The 16,074-nt window shown below is 39.9% G+C and overlaps 2 protein-coding genes across 7 annotated transcripts in view; both read left to right on the top strand.

Annotated features, from left to right (window-relative positions):
• The window catches only part of LOC308458002 (proprotein convertase subtilisin/kexin type 5-like), a 167,837-nt gene extending 163,816 nt beyond the window's left edge, over positions 1 to 4,021 (top strand). For all 6 annotated transcript variants that reach the window (XM_080972454.1, XM_080972455.1, XM_080972456.1 and 3 more), the window contains one exon: positions 768 to 4,021. In XM_080972454.1, coding sequence (XP_080828580.1) covers positions 768 to 883 — 116 coding nt within the window. In that variant the 3' untranslated portion in view covers positions 884 to 4,021. The remainder of the gene's footprint in view (positions 1 to 767) is intronic.
• A 5,375-nt stretch (positions 4,022 to 9,396) lies between these two features.
• The window catches only part of LOC308457907 (proprotein convertase subtilisin/kexin type 5-like), a gene marked incomplete at its 5' end in the record, with an annotated part of 51,129 nt that continues 44,451 nt past the window's right edge, over positions 9,397 to 16,074 (top strand). Inside the window, 2 exons of the mRNA XM_080972127.1 lie at positions 9,397 to 9,446; positions 11,071 to 11,181. Of these exons, the coding sequence (XP_080828253.1) occupies positions 9,397 to 9,446; positions 11,071 to 11,181 (161 nt within the window). The remainder of the gene's footprint in view (positions 9,447 to 11,070; positions 11,182 to 16,074) is intronic.

Here is a 16,074-nt window from a genome sequence, read left to right as displayed (position 1 = left end):
ATTACAACCTGAGTGAAAACATTCATTCTTTCCAGTGACATTATGGCCAGTACAATACAGTTCACTCATTACTTTTTACTCATATTGTGGGAGGCAGGTAAGAGGGGGCGGGGTTTGTAGACCACACCTAAGGCCCAGACCAGATTAAGATTTCTCCAGAAAGTAACAAGTGAACAGGCCCATAAAAGCTTTTGATTGTCACTGGTTGTTTCCTAACCATAAACACTTATTTTTGGAGTAGAAAGGTTTAGGAACAGGATTAATGGGTGATATTCAACTAAGCTTTACTCAGGGTAGGCCAGTTGAAATTAAAGAGCATGATTAAGTTAGGTCCAGTCTAAATTAAACTTAATGAACTAAATGAAACTTGGTTGAATACCACCCACTATTCAGTACAATTTTAAATTATGTAACTATTCTTGGGATGTGGCTGTTTATTCAACAGTATTCATAATACTCAATAAATACCTTCCACTGTATTTTTCACTGTTTTCTAATATTTTTCTTTCTGGTCTCCCCCCCCCCCCCCCTTCATGAATGGATACAAATCACTCCTTCCTGGAACACAATATTTCTTCCTGAAAACAAATGCTGTTGTGACTGAAACTCCCTTTGATGAAAACACAATTTCCTATTTGTTACCTGCTACCTGCTCCTGAATGGTCTCTTCCATCAAATTTGCCTGTCTGACAAATTAAATCTTCCTTCACTTGATACCATGCTGTTTAAAACTTCAACTTCTCTTCACTCTCTTTGACCTCTGGAAGCAACGGAAGAATCTTGGGCCGAAGGAGGCTTCTGTATGCTAGTGAAAAAGAACAATCTTTGTCAACGAAAAGTACTTCAGCAACTTTGCTGCAGAACATGTACACTAAAAGGCTGAACTGGCACCTCTCCAAGTTCTCTTGCTCCTGTAGACTTATAGATTAATCCATATTATTAAAAATGAAAAAAAAAAAGCAAACCACCTTTCTCTCTCTCTTTCTCTATCTCCCCTTTGGGGAGAGAGTGAACTGTATGTTGGAACTTAAAATAGAAAACTACAACAAGCCTACCTTTCTTAACCGGGTGTTTAGAACAAAGCATCCTGGATCACAGTGTCAGTATGGTATGACCAAAGCATTTGATGCCAAAATTAAAGATTTGATTTCCTATCAACTTAAGGATATTCCTGCATATTTTTTTCACATTCTCATTTCCTTTTTCCTGGTTGTTTCCCCTTCAAGATGTGTAGAGTGTTTCAAGAATACAACACAAGTTTACAAGGATTAAAACAGAACAAAAAACATGCTTGCATTAGTCTTTTTTGTGCTTATATACTCAGAATGTGGAAGAATGTTAGGCAATTAAGCAATCCTTAAGAGAATTAGAAACAACCTTCAAATCAGAGCTATGCTCAACATCCACTGCAATATTAGAAGACTCTAATGCATCTGCCTATGGTTTCTAGTCGTTTCCTATATTGTGTGTTGTTTGTTTTAATTATACTGCATTTGTTACATTTTGCCAAAAACATTTTAAGGTGTAGCCATGGTATATTTTGAAAGCTGACATTTTTGTCATAGTTTTATTATATTTTTAAAGGTGCAAAGTTCTTAAACATTCAGGGCTTTCTTCCTGCTGTGAATAAACTCTGAAAGGTGCAGAGTCCTGTTAAGGTTTTGATTTTTTTTAAAAATGTAGTTTTCATACTTGAAACTGGAATGCACCAATAATCATGAATAATAATATGGATCCACTCTTTTAGACATGGGGCACTACTCAGATGACCAGCACACAAATCCAGAAACCCTTTGCATTTATGTGAGCTGTGATGTATACATGGATTTCTCCATTGACTTGACTGGTTAGAGCATCCCAGCTCCTGCATCCTTTTATGCAGCTAGAACTGCCTTCTCCACGAAAGTGAAAGTTACCTCCCTACTATTACAATGTACGCACTGCCATGTGCCTGCCCTCCTGGAGGTACATATACAGTGGCTTGTGCATGCGTTTTAATACATTCTAAACCTTATACCTACACGGTAGGCTGTATTCTGCCCACTGATTGCATTCTCTGGATTGTGGCGATGGTGTACAGGGATTGGTGTTGAGATCTATCTTGCAATGAAACTTCTACAAAATGTTTGCATGATTGGTGCCTATAACTGAAATACACTGAACCAAATTTAACTATTGATGTTCATACATCATCAATGGAACATAAAAGAGTGGACCAATATGGTACTTGTGCAATAATAGTTAACTTATAGTTCTAGGCCTGGTGCTATTCATATTCTGCTATCATATAATAAGTAGAGAAAATCTCACCCGCAAAAACCCCCTTAAAACTATATATATTGTATTTTCTAGGCAATCTAGAAATAGCATTTAAGTACAGTTCATACATTCCTACATGGGAAAATAAATGTATGATAGATTATTTGAGATAAAAACAGGGACCCAAAATTCTTCCTTCAAAATAATTTGTTTCACTGTGTATGTCAAATCTAAAATAGGTTTAGTTTATCATGAAATAAAACAGAACTTTCCAGATTTCTGAAAGCACCATTATAGCCCCTAAACATTACAAATGGTTATGCCAGTTTGTAGAAACAACAAAGCCCTCTTTTAACAGAAAAGCTGAATTATTCCAAAAGATAACTCCCTCTAGATCACCACCAAATATATTGTTCAAAAGAACTCACTTTTAAGATTAAAGTTGTACGATTTGTCACTTTAGGCCTCAGGGTTTGAATATATACTGTCATTATCAATTTAATAGTTGTTATTATTATAAACTTAAACTCATTAATAGACATGCAAAATGGCAGTGGATTAAGTATGCATAAGTGCCCAAGATGGTGTCAATAGGCCAGTTAGTGTTAGTTCCTTTCATTTATGTTCTAGAGACAACTCTCTGAGTTAGGGAAAATTTTATTGTAATAAAATAATCATAACCACTTACAGGTTTTATTACCATCAAGTGGTATATACGTTTTGTTAAACAAACATGCAAGTAACATAGTGATAAATGGAGACACTTATTACTAACAGAATAAAGAGTACAACTCTTCTAAAAACTATCCAGGATCCACACAATGGGGAAAGGAGTATTTGTTGCAAGTGCCTTTTGCACACAGCACACAGCAAGAAACTCATTGCATTCCACTACCTGCTCTCAGGTTCCCCTCCTGTGGTATCTTGTCTGGCTGCAGTAAGGAGCAAAAGGAAAGTTACAGATTCCCTAAAACTCATTCAGAAGGTACCTAGAATAGAAAGAAATGCACAAGCAGATGATCTGAGACAAAGCACCTGAAAAGCAGTTTACTTTAAACTGGAAATGCTAACAGTATTTTTGGCTTTAAAGTGGTGAAAATGGGGAAACATCAGACATCATGTCACTGATGCAGCCGAGTTATTTATGATTAAGTCCCACTGAAATCAATGGAGCTTAAGTCAATCACAGATAATTTGTCAAGCTTATTTCAACAGAAATTGAGTTTGACTTGAAGACGCTGGGCCTGGGCTGGTGACTGTGTCTTCTGGGAAACCACAGTCAGCTTGATATGTTTAGTTCCATTGGCATCTATCTACTCACTAAAAATTCTGAAACTATCACAACTCTGTTGGTACTAATTTAACTGCTAGTACTGTCTGGAATGCTTTGTTTTTCTACATAACATTATTAACAAGAAAATAATGCTTTCAAAGTTTAAGTTAATGGTATATATATTATATAAATAAATAAATATTATATATATATATATATATATTCCTAATTGTGATATAATGTATTGAATTGTAAAGAATTTATTTGGATACTTACAAATGCTTCTAACACAACTATAGAAAAGAATTTAATTTTTTTAATACTGACACATTGTTAAATCCAGATACATTTTTACTGAGGAATACTGTACATGTGTAAAATGTCCAGTTGTTATTTGTAAAATAGGGTAGTACTGTTGTAATTGATATTGGCCAAAATCAATGTTATTCCATATTTTATTTTTTATTAAATTAACCTACGTTCCTGTTCCTTTGGTGTAGTAAAGCACATTTATGAACCATATGCATACAGTTCTATGCTTAGAAGGGGACGTACTTTTTCTGGGCTTCTCTTCTTCCCCACCCCATTTTTTTCAAGAAGCAATTTGGTACTAAAAAAGAAATCACTGAAATAAAGTGAAATAATGTTTTAAATTAAATATATATTTGTCTATAAAAAGAAAAAATACTGGTGTTTGCAACAATCTGATAGTGTTTTTGAATCGTGGTATCGATCAGCTTGGACATCTCTTCAGCTGATGCAGATTTTTCACACAATTTGCTTTAGAGGACAGGAGGATAAGTGAGGCTTACCTGCACTTTATGCAAAGGGCCAAATGAGTGACACAGTTCATCCAGCAGAGGAAGGAGCAGCCCTTTTTGGCACTGAAGACCACATGCACAAGGAAGCTGCATATCTGTGGGTGGGGCCAGACCTGGTATGCCCCTCATTCTCCCACCACTCTAATAAAACACACACACACATTTACATATACAGTCGTACATCAGAATTCGAACAGAATCCATTCTGGAAGTCCGTTCAACTTCCAAAGGGTTCGGAAATCAAGGCACAGCTTCTGATTGGCTTCAGGAAGCTCCTGCAGCCAATCAGAAGCCCCGTTGGACGTTCAGGTTCCAAAGAACGCAAACCGGAACACTCATTCCCGGGTTTGTGGCATTCGGAAGCCAAAATGGACGAGTACCAAGGTGTTGAACAACCAAGGTACGACTGTACATCCAAATTTACTCTCTCACACAGGTGCATGACTTCTCCACACTCACACACGTGTACCAAACATTCCCCCACTCTCTAATATGCAACCTTCTATTCTTTCCTCTCCCTTATGCTAATATGTGTATGCGTATCTTATCCCCACCCCCACCTTGGGTGGAGGGTGAGCCACATGGAGAGCGGCTGAGGGGGACAGGCTGCCAACATGTGCTCTAGTGCATGCAGAAACAAAAAGCATGATCATGAGGCAATCATGCTTGGATTTTATTCCACACAGTGGCGTGTAAGCAATGGCTAACTTAAAGTAATGGTAGCCTATTAAGTAGTTTGAGATCTGCTGGACATTTATTCCTATAGGCCAGGGGTGTCTGCGATCTACTCCCACTGTAAATAAAGTGGCAGTGATCTACCCATTGGATTGACCAGAGTTGTTGAGCTTTTTGAGGGGGGGGAGAGAAATATGTTGGTTCATTAGAATAATATCCAATGGACAGCAAAATCATACACAAATATGGAGCAAAGGTCACAGGGGCCTGGTTCACGTGTAACTGTAAGCCAAACTATGGCTGACCGGGACCACACAAATGTGCAGTATCCTGGAGAATTTACATCTGGCCCTTCATCATGAAAAAGCCCAGTTTCTCATTTTTCCAGCATTTTCTGATTTTTTAAAAAAATCAGGAAACTTCTTCAGCATTTTAGTTCAAATTTCTTCAAATGAACTCACTTTTTTTACTAATGTACACATTTTTGCAAGTACTTTTTCGGGATAGAATGCATTTTGTACACTATTTTCACTAATCTATTTTTATTGACATTTCCCCCCATATATGCATTTTTATAGACACTGGTTAGTTGCACAGCTAAGCTGCATCCCAAAGTCTGGACGAGTAAATTTCAAAGGGTGGCTGTACTTCACTTCTCATATTATTTCAGAAAGTGTGATTTTAATAGATTCTGCTTTGAATGTGAACTGAATCCAATTTCTTTCCCCTCCGTACTGTTCTGACAGTATCAAACACATCCTCCACATCCTCATTTCTTCATTTTTTTACCTGTGCTGCTGCACTTTGCCTTTTTGCCCCCTGTGATCTCTTTCCTCTGCCTCTGGACCCCTTGCCTTGAATTTCCTGCCTCCAGAAATGTCTTTCAACTCAAGTCCGCAGTCTGATCTATACAGAGAACACTCTCTGTATCTAAGGATTACATGTTTTAATTCCAGCCAAACAACTCCTTCTTTGAGGGCGGCTGTAATGTGCGCATTCGCTTGCTTCCAGCTTTGTTTCCTGCACAGTTTGAATATGTATGCACGTTCCCATGCTGCCACACATTTCTGCCGTTAGTATTAGAGGATTCACAATACAGTATAGATTTATGAATATAAGTATTGCACTTGGATAGACTAAAAATGCATCCAAAGTATCATAAACAACTTTCAACACATGTGTTTCTCTGAAGCAGTAACACATTTTAACAATCCTCCCCATATTATAATATTTACACTGAGAATGACTGACAGAAGTGCTCCTACATCTTCAAAATGTAACATGGAAACTACCTTCAGCAGGCTACCAATTTCCATGCAGACAATTCAATAACAGAGAAGCCACTGCTTAAGCCAACTAAAAGGCTATGAAACTGACTCCTTTCCAAACACTAATATGTGCAAAGCTTTATGAAGATGCAACTTTCTAAACTAAAGCTGCATTCCTAAGCATATTTACTAGGAAGCAAAATCCATTGAATTTAAGCTGTACTTTGATCTTCATTGACCTCAAGTGACACATTAGAACAGCCTTCACCAACCTGCTTCCCTCTGGATGGACTACAAATCCCATCAGCCCTAGTCAGAAATAAGCCTGCATTAGAAAATGTTCCATAATTCTTCCCTTCATGAAAAATCAATTTCAATTGTATTTTATGTTTTTAATCATGTGAACTGCCTCAGGAGGGCATTACAGTGAAAGGCAACCTATGACTGCTGAGACTAAATCGATAAACAAAATGTCTAAAGTAGCCTGGTCAACTGCAAATCCAGTGAGGGATTTCCCAGCGCAGTATCACTGCTCTAAGTTGTATTGTTACCCATGTGAGGGCAGTGGATGCAGGAGAGATGGAGTTTCCATCCCTTTCCTGTATTCTTACCCCGTCAATATGGGGGGGGGGGGAAGAACCATTTTGAGCTTCACAGCTACCAGAAGAGAAAGAGGCGGGAACCTTGCCCACCAGGAGCGGCTCCTAAGCATGAAAGTGCCCTTAGGGTGCGCTCTGGTGAAGGATATTTTCAAAGTGACTTGCTAAGAAGCCCAGAGTGGTGCAGGCAGTAATGCTTCCTTTCCATTTCTGGCCATTCCTCTGTCTGGTCTACTCACCCAGAGAAGCACAGGTGGGGACTCATCCAAGCCGCCACCCCCCTAGTGCTACTCCATGGGTGGGGATGGCAGAAGCAGTGGTGGTGGCTGGAAGCCAGCAATGGAGCAGAAAGCATGGGCTCCCTGCACTATTCTGGACTCCTGGCTCACTTCTGCCATTGCTACCCAACTAGAGCAGAATACCTTTACCTTCAGGCCTCGCATGGCTAACACCCCACCACCACCACCTCATTGTTTCTGTGACTGATCTCAGCACCCAGAAGCAGTGGAACAAAGACAGAGGAATGGTGTGGCAGAGCCAATATTGATTTAATATGAAAAAATAAATGAGGCCAGAATCAGTCCCCATGGGTCACAGAATTTGCGCATGCATTTCAAACAGTGAAGTCTACCATTACTGAAAGTACCAGCAATTCACCATGCCACTGCATTTTATTCATTATTGTCAGTTTTCAGTAGCTGGAAAAATAACTAGGAAAAATTGTTTTCCCCCCCCCCCCGATGAATTTGTGATAGTCTCTTCCCTCTGCTTCAAGATATTGTTAGCCAAAGGAAGGGCGGCCACAATTTTCAGAATGGTGAATGAAATCAACATGGCCCACTCACTTCCTGATTCTCACCAAATATTGACAAATCATACCCAAAATAGCCTTCTAAAAATAGTTACTATGGTGGGCATTACAAAAGGCCCCCTGGCTGTCCCTGCTTCTGCTAGTCAAGCATTGAATGATCAGAGAGCCCATCAGGAAGAAAGAAGTGGACAAACCCATCTCTGCACATGAAGTGGATGTGGGAACGGTCCCATATTGTGTCCATTTGCAAACTGTTCTCTATCTAATCAGAGGTGTTTGGAGGAAGTTAAATTCTGGGCTAGGTCCCCAAAATGCATTTCCCCAAAAAGGTATAAAATAAGGAGATGAGTGAGCAGCTGCTTAATTGTGATCTTTATATATTCCAGATTTGCACTTGAAAGGCAGAAGCAGTGTGTGTCAATTCTTGGGGAGAACATGACTTAAAGATTATGATTCCATTGATTTTTTTAACAGTATTTTAGAAATATGGGCATTGTCTACCATAATGCCAAATGCAGCCAATTTGATAGAGGCTGAAGGTGGGGGAACTTACACAGTGCAGCAGACCTTGTACAAAGAGAGCAGCAGGAATGGTCAAAGAATGATTTAATACAAGGCTAATAGTATATCGACAGATTCTGTAGCCCAGGGGAAATCATAAAATCAGAGTCCACAGGAACACCCACAGAACTTTCAGTGAAACATTTCTTTCCACTGTGTTGCCATCAGCTTTTATTGTTCTGTGGAAAGCCTGTGTATTGAATTGTTGCATAATTACTCCCTTACAGCACCCAGTAGTGTACTAGGTGCTTCGTTTTTTCTGTGGATCAGAGGCACAAAAACCAGGTCTATGCCTGGAGGAAATTTGTTATTTCCTGTAATATATATGGTTTATACTGGGGGAAAATGTCTATTTGTGTTTCATATCTCCCTGAAAGATAATTTGTGTTGATATAATCCTCTATATTGTTTTCCCGTAAATATGGATCACATAAATATTAAACTGTATTTTGGGTAGTTACTTTGGGTAATGCAGGTTTTGGAGAGAAAACCACTATCAGAAAAACAGTCTTTCTTCCATTTCATGTCCTCATTTACTTGGGTTCTTTCACAGTAGCTGTAACTTTTACATTCACAGCTTCTCAGCTCGGCGACTAGCCTCATGCTCCCCTCTCTTTCTTCTCTTTGCACACCCTGGTTTGGATGCTAACATCCCTGGTTTCATATCCTGGTTAGTAATCTGTGATTAAACCACAGTTTCCAGTTTGGAGGAGGAAACTGGTTTCAATATCACTGCAAGGAGGGAATGCACAAGGACACAGCTTGTTCGCAGGCAGATAAACCATAGTTATTGGCCTGGGACCATTACATCTCAGCCCCAGATGCTGTAATGGAAAATCTGTCTCACTAATCTGCTGAAAGTCAGGACAGCAGTATGCATATAGTTAAACATAACCCATCTTTGTATATGGAATTCAAGATACAATGAAAACCATTTAACAGCAGCAGCCAAATATTAAGCAAGAATAATACACTAAGAACATTCTGTCCAATATACTGAATTCATTCATTGTCAGGGAGGTCCCACCTGCCTTCCCTTCTTCCCTGAGAGATATCCTGGTCTTGGAAACGGGGAAATGCTACTTGCTGTGTCACAAGTGTTACTAAACCAGATATAAATCGGATAAAAATGTGGATTTCTTCATTAATACTTTTGTATTTGCTATGTGCACAGGAAAAGTAAGTAAAATATAATTTTAAAAATATTTCTTGTAGACAAAAAAGTAAGGTGGAAAGGCTCAGCATTTTCACTCCCTGCCAGACACAAATGTGCTAATGATTCCTGGAAATCAGTGTATGTTTGCAAATCCCTTGGTGCAAAACAGTTCATTTGTTATAGAGAATTCCAAATGAGTTTAGAGCCAACTCTGCAGACTGAATTCCTCCAGAGATGTGTCATTTCTCTATCTCTCAGAGCTTTAGCTATCTACCATGCTTATTTATGCTGAGCAGAACAAATTATGTCCAAAATTTATTCTATTCCCTTTTTATCCCAACCAAAACCACATTTTGAAAGACCCCCATTTCCAAATTCTTCTATATACAGACTATATTTCATCTCCGTACTTAGCTATTGAAACTTGTGTGCTTGGTGTTCTTCTGTGCGCCATGTCCTGCTTTTACACAAAAGAAACACGTTTTCCTACTTCTTATGTGCTATCTCTGTCCACCTGTGCTTCTCACCTTTGGTCCACTCACAAATCTTTAGATATTTTTAAAAAATTAAATGTATACCACTATACGTTTTTTTAATCAAAGCAGTTTACAACAAACATACAAAAAAGGCATGTAAAATTTTAAATCAGAGATCAGCTATTACAGATAGATATTTTCATAATTGCCTGCATAAACTTGGTGGCCAAAATCCCCACATCACCTCTACAATTTAAATTGGATCTACCACTTCCAGGAAAAATCTGCTATTTTTTAAAAAAGACACTGTTGCCAACATTCCCATTGCAATATCTCAACAACTTGTTTGCAGGAATCACCCACTAAGGGTGTTTTCACATGTTACCATCAGCTGAGAAGAATGAGTTACACAACCTCTTTCTGCCTTTCCAGAGTAGTATGTGAAAGGAGGAGTTAGATCGTCTCCTTCATAGTAAATATAGGAGCTGTTCCTGTAACAAGCAAACCCAATAAAGTATTCCATGACATCAAGCATAGGGTGGCAATTTAAGGTATTTTTAAAAAGGGAATGCTGATCCCCATCATCATCATCATCATCATCGTCCTTATTCCCTTTTTAAAAATACCTTAAATTGCCACCCTATGCTTGAGAACCATTTCTCATAATTCTTCTACATAACACAAACTCATCTTAGGAGCCTTTCACACATCTCCAGCTGGAATAAACTGCCAGGGAGTATATCACACCAATTCTGGCCCAACTGTGCCGGCTACCTATTATTTTCTGGGCTCGGTTCAAAGTGCTGGTTTTGACCTATAAAGCAAGTACTCAAGGACCACCTCTCCACAGATGAACCAGCCAGGACTCTGCACTCTTCACAATAGGAACATAGGAAGTCAGACTCTCTTGTCCATCTGGCCCAGGGGCATGGCTGGCCACTGAGGCATCTCTGCAGTTTTCATGTGGTCTCTGACCCCTGATGTATTCTTGAACTCTATGGCTGTGCCTTAAGCAATTTGTGCCTGTGGCCTGACCAGTACCGCTGCAAGCCTCGAACAAAGCTTAGGAACAGCAAAATTGACAAGGTGCTTTCTTCATCTGGTATTATGATGCCTTCTTGTACAAAAGGCTTTGTCTGTAACATATAACAGAAATTAAGTAATAAATAAGCTCTTATTTGTCAGGGGAAAATATCGGCCCTCTTGGTCACTGTCAGGTCTGTGATGATTCCTGTTCTAAGTGCCCAGAACCAACGTCAGAGAACTGCACTGGCTGTACAAGGTACGTGATTATTCTTCATTAGTGTGTGGGGGGGTGTCTGTGGCTCCTTGAAACTTGCAGCATGGTCCATGTCTAGCGCATTACAGTCCAAGCTGCTCTGTAAGTTGAAGAGAAAGCCAAACATGTGATGAAACAATAACATGTTTTACGTATCCAAGTCTGGAATGATCCACACAGTCTAACAAAATACCTATTTCAGGAGTGGGGAGCCTTCAGAAGTTGCTAGACCATGACTCCCATCCTCCTTGACAATGCCCACAAAATCTGGGATGACCATAGGATCCCCACAACTGACCTATTTAGACATGTTGAATTGAATGAAGTGTTTGATTATCTCCAAAATTATGAAAGGATTTCTAGCAGCTCTTTGTAGAGCCACATAGCCTGATATGGTTTCAGTTCAGCTCCATTCATATCACTGTTTTGAATATTTTCCTCTGCAATGTACAGGCTATTTGCAAATAAGATTACTCTACCTTTGTACTTCACCTGAGTTCTTACATCTCTCTCTCTCTCTCTCCTCTTACTAGGTTTTCCTTTATTTTTAACTTTTTAGATGTATCTAATGCACCCTAGGTGCTTTTAAGGTTATAGAAAATGCAATAAGAAATCATGAGAAGCAAAAGAAAGTGAAACATAAATGATTGTACTGCATATAGGAATAAGTCACGAGGCTAATAGAAGAAAAATGCTTTGAAGCATGCTATTTTTAATTTATTGGCAGCCGGCCCTCTCCATTCTCAGAATCTCCTGGGTCCTCTGGTGCTTTATGGCCTTTTAATGGCTTGGACCAAACCAAGTAATGAATGACACTTCAATAATGCCACCTGACATTCAGTGGAGATGAGTTCCTACCTTGAGGTTTTCTTTTGCTTCTACAAGCATGAAACAAGTCTTGTGGGTCTTCCCAAACTGAAAAATCTTGTGAAAAAATTCCTTTAGGATAACATTACACAACTAGTGTCTTCTATTGTTTGCATAGGCTGTCAGGATATTTCCCTATTTTTAAAAAAGAATGACTAAGCTCCTGCTTCTTGATGCATCATGAAAATTACCAGTTGCTCTGCTTTCCTACCCATCCCCCTTTTTATATATTATTATTTTACTATTACTATTTGCATCAAGCCCTACCTGTTTCAGTTAAAAGATGAATAATCTATTCTGTAGCATAATTTATCAGAAAAGCTGTGAAGAATTCAGGATAAAGATCTGCACTGACAAAAAAAGATAATGAAGACATTTTTACATTTATGGTTTGTCCAAATTTGAGCATTGTTTGGCTATTTATCTACTTCCCGCACCCTTCAAATTTGATCAGAGTAGCCTATGGTCTGAAGCTCAACATCAAAAAAACAAAGATCATGGCCACTGGGCCCATCACCTCCTGGCAAATAGAAGGGGAAGAAATGGAGGCAGTGAGAGATTTTACTTTCTTGGGCTCCATGATCACTGCAGATGGTGACAGCAGTCATGAAATTACCGGCAAAAGACGCCTGCTCCATGGGAGAAAGGCGATGGCAAACCTAGACAGCATCTTAAAAAGCAGAGACAGCATCTTAAAAAGCAGAGACATCACCTTGCCAACAAAGGTCCGTATAGTTAAAGCCATGGTTTTCCCAGTAGTGATGTATGGAAGTGAAAGCTGGACCATAAAGAAGGCTGATCGCCAAAGAATTGATGCTTTTGAATTATGGTGCTGGAGGGAGACTCTTGAGAGTCCCATGGACTGCAAGAAGATCAAACGTATCCATTCTTAAGGAAATCAGCCCTGAGTGCTCACTGGAAGGACAGATCGTGAAGCTGAGGCTCCAATACTTTGGCCACCTCATGAGAAGAGAAGACTCCCTGGAAAAGACCCTGATGTTGGGAAAGATGGAGGGCACAAGGAGAAGGGGGACGACAGAGGACGAGATGGTTGGACAGTGTTCTCAAAGCTACCAGCATGAGTTTGACCAAACTGCGGGAGGCAGTGGAAGACAGGAGTGCCTGGCATGCTCTGGTCCATGGGGTCACGAAGAGTCGGACACAACTAAATGACTAAACAACAACAACAACGCCTACACCACCATGTATTTGAATCTGTATATAAGGAGCAACTACAGTCTTTCCTGTTCATAACAGTAGGCATGCCCTGCGTTTGCCCCTGTCTCCTAATTTGTTGATTTTATTATGCTATTCATATGCCAGCTGGGAATACATGCAGAGAGCTGCGCACCAACCCTCAATGCTTTTTTCCTTTTGTTTTTAAATTACCTGTCCATGAAGTGAGCAGAAGCACATAGTCAGGCAGTTGTAAGTTTGCTTGTGCACTTTTTAAGATTTGTGCAAATCTCTGGGGCGGGGGGGGGGGGGAAAGAAATCATTCCATTCAGGAGCATACTGAAAATAGTTATAAGCACAGTCAGAAAAGAAATGAATGCACTGAGGAAATAGCAGACCCTCCAAGTGTCCCTGTTTTCCAGGGACTGTCCCAGATTCACAGAAGCCATCCCAGTTTCTGTTCTGATCCCACAATGTCCCGCTCTTCCTTTGTTGTTGTTGTTTAGTCGTTTAGTTGTGTCCGACTCTTCGTGACCCCCTGGACCAGAGCACGCCAGGCACTCCTGTCTTCCACTGCCTCCCACAGTTTGGTCAAACTCATGCTGGTAGCTTTGAGAACACTGTCCAACCATCTCGTCCTCTGTCGTCCCCTTCTCCTTGTGCTCTCCATCTTTCCCAGCATCAGGGTCTTTTCCAGGGAGTCTTCTCTTCTCATGAGGTGGCCAAAGTATTGGAGCCTCAGCTTCACGATCTGTCCTTCCGCTCTTCCTTAGGATGCCCCTATTTTCATCAGAGAAATGTTGGAGGTTATGGGGCTATGTGACTCCCGATGCAAGGAGATAAGTAACTATACAACCTTTAGAAGATATCTGAAGGCAGCCCTATATAGAGAAGTTTTTAAATGTTTAACGTTTTATTATGTTTATATATATTTTGGAAGTGGCTGGGGCAACGCAGTCAGATGGGCGGGGTATAAATAATAAAATTGTTCTTATTATGGTATTGGATATTCCTGTTTTCACTGGAGAAATGTTGGCAAATATGACATAGTGGGCAATGAAAGGGGAGTAGCAGAAAGTCACCATTAATCCATCCACCTCAAAACATGGAAAACAAATCACCTGAGACCGTGAGTAGAGTGATGTGGAACCCAACTTCCCCCAATTTTTTTGGATTGCCCACAAATACACCTAAATTTACAAAGGGAAAGCATTAAGACTGGTGTTGTTTCAGGGTAACCTCATGTGGACCAGTTAAAGGGAAATGCAGCAGCTGCAAACACACAGTACAGTACAGTGTGGTCAACACCCCCAGATTTTGTTGGCAAATATCATTCTGAAGTGCCTCATGATTTCTCAAAAATAGGTCATCATCACTCTGCCACTCACATCCCAAAACTTTCCTCTGACTCTTATGTTTAATGAATGGAGGCAATCTAGGCAATAATACAGCAACACTTTGGAATACTATTTCCTTCTTGATGTCCAGATCTCATTCAGATGACAAATTCAGCAGCCTACTGAGCCCACTAGTGGTGAATAAGCATCTGTTAACTACCCACAAGTTGGGACTATGCTATCTGTTTCTAAAGCTATGTCAGCACTGTAGTCTGTTTTTATTGTTGTATTTATTCGCAGCTAAACCTCTACTAAGTGTCATTCAGAGCAAGGGACTAATAATAAACTAGCATGCATCCTTGCAAATAGATTCCGGTCACTTCCACACCATCCATTGAAAGCACTCTTATACCACTTTAATAGATGACTATTAAAGTGGTATAAGAGTGCTTATGGCTTCTCTCCAAGAAACCTAGTAGTTCACTTTGGGTACTGGGAATTGAAGCTATGTGGGGGGAATAGGGATCCCCTAACAATTCTCGACACTCTCAGCAAACTACAGTTCCCAGGGTTCTTTGAGGGAAGCAAAGTTGTCTAAGAGGGCTTTGAATGGATGGCTAAGGTATCTCCTTATGAATCAAGGTTCTCACAAGTAAAAACTCATGTTTGCTAATTGAAATGGTTTTCTCTTCAGAAGCACACAAGCAACAGTCAAGCACTTTAGCCTGCTATTTCAAATAAAGGGCAACTTTTCCTCAGTATCACTTTACAGACGTTGCAATGAACATTTGTGAAAAATCAATACCTCTTTAATAAGCTACTGATTTCCCATAATAAAACTTAAAAATATCACCCTAAGAACAGGTGTATTCTATGCCATCTGTTTCCAGCAGATATCCTAACACAATCAGGAATCTGACAACTGAATCCATGTTCAGAATCAGAATCGGGTTTCAACAAGGGCCTAAGAAGCAGTAATTGTTTAGGAATAATATCCAGAAATAAACACTAGATAAAACAAAAACAAACAGCGTAAGGAGCCAGGAAAGAGCTGCCAAAGGCCGGATACTCTAAGGCAGGCATGTCCAACAGGTAGGTTGTGATCTACAGGTAGATCGCGGGGGTGTCCCAGGTCACGGAATGAAGTGTAGTGATTGCCTTTGGCCAACCCTCCCCTAAAAAAAGCTCTACAACTCCTGGCAATGACAATGGGTAGATCACAACTGGTCTTTTTATACTGTGAGTAGATCGCAGTCTCTTGGGAGTTGGACATGCCTGCTCTAAGGCCCTGGAGATACTACAGCTTTGGGCTGTAGTAAGTCCCCTTGAATAAAAGCTGTGGTACAACATTCTCCTCATTGCCTTTAGGTAACACACAGGATCAGGGTGCAGGAAGACTTCCACATTTCTGTCTCATGCACTGGTGAAACTGCATCATCTCATCCAGAATACAGCTTTCCCATATCAATGTTGAGTGAAATACAGTAATTAAAAACAAAGAGATTGATATGAGGCC

This window comes from Podarcis pityusensis (genome assembly GCF_964106645.2).
Source record: "Podarcis pityusensis genome assembly, chromosome: 11".
NCBI classification, from domain to species: domain Eukaryota; kingdom Metazoa; phylum Chordata; class Lepidosauria; order Squamata; family Lacertidae; genus Podarcis; species Podarcis pityusensis.
This window is presented reverse-complemented; position numbering and strand designations above follow the sequence as displayed.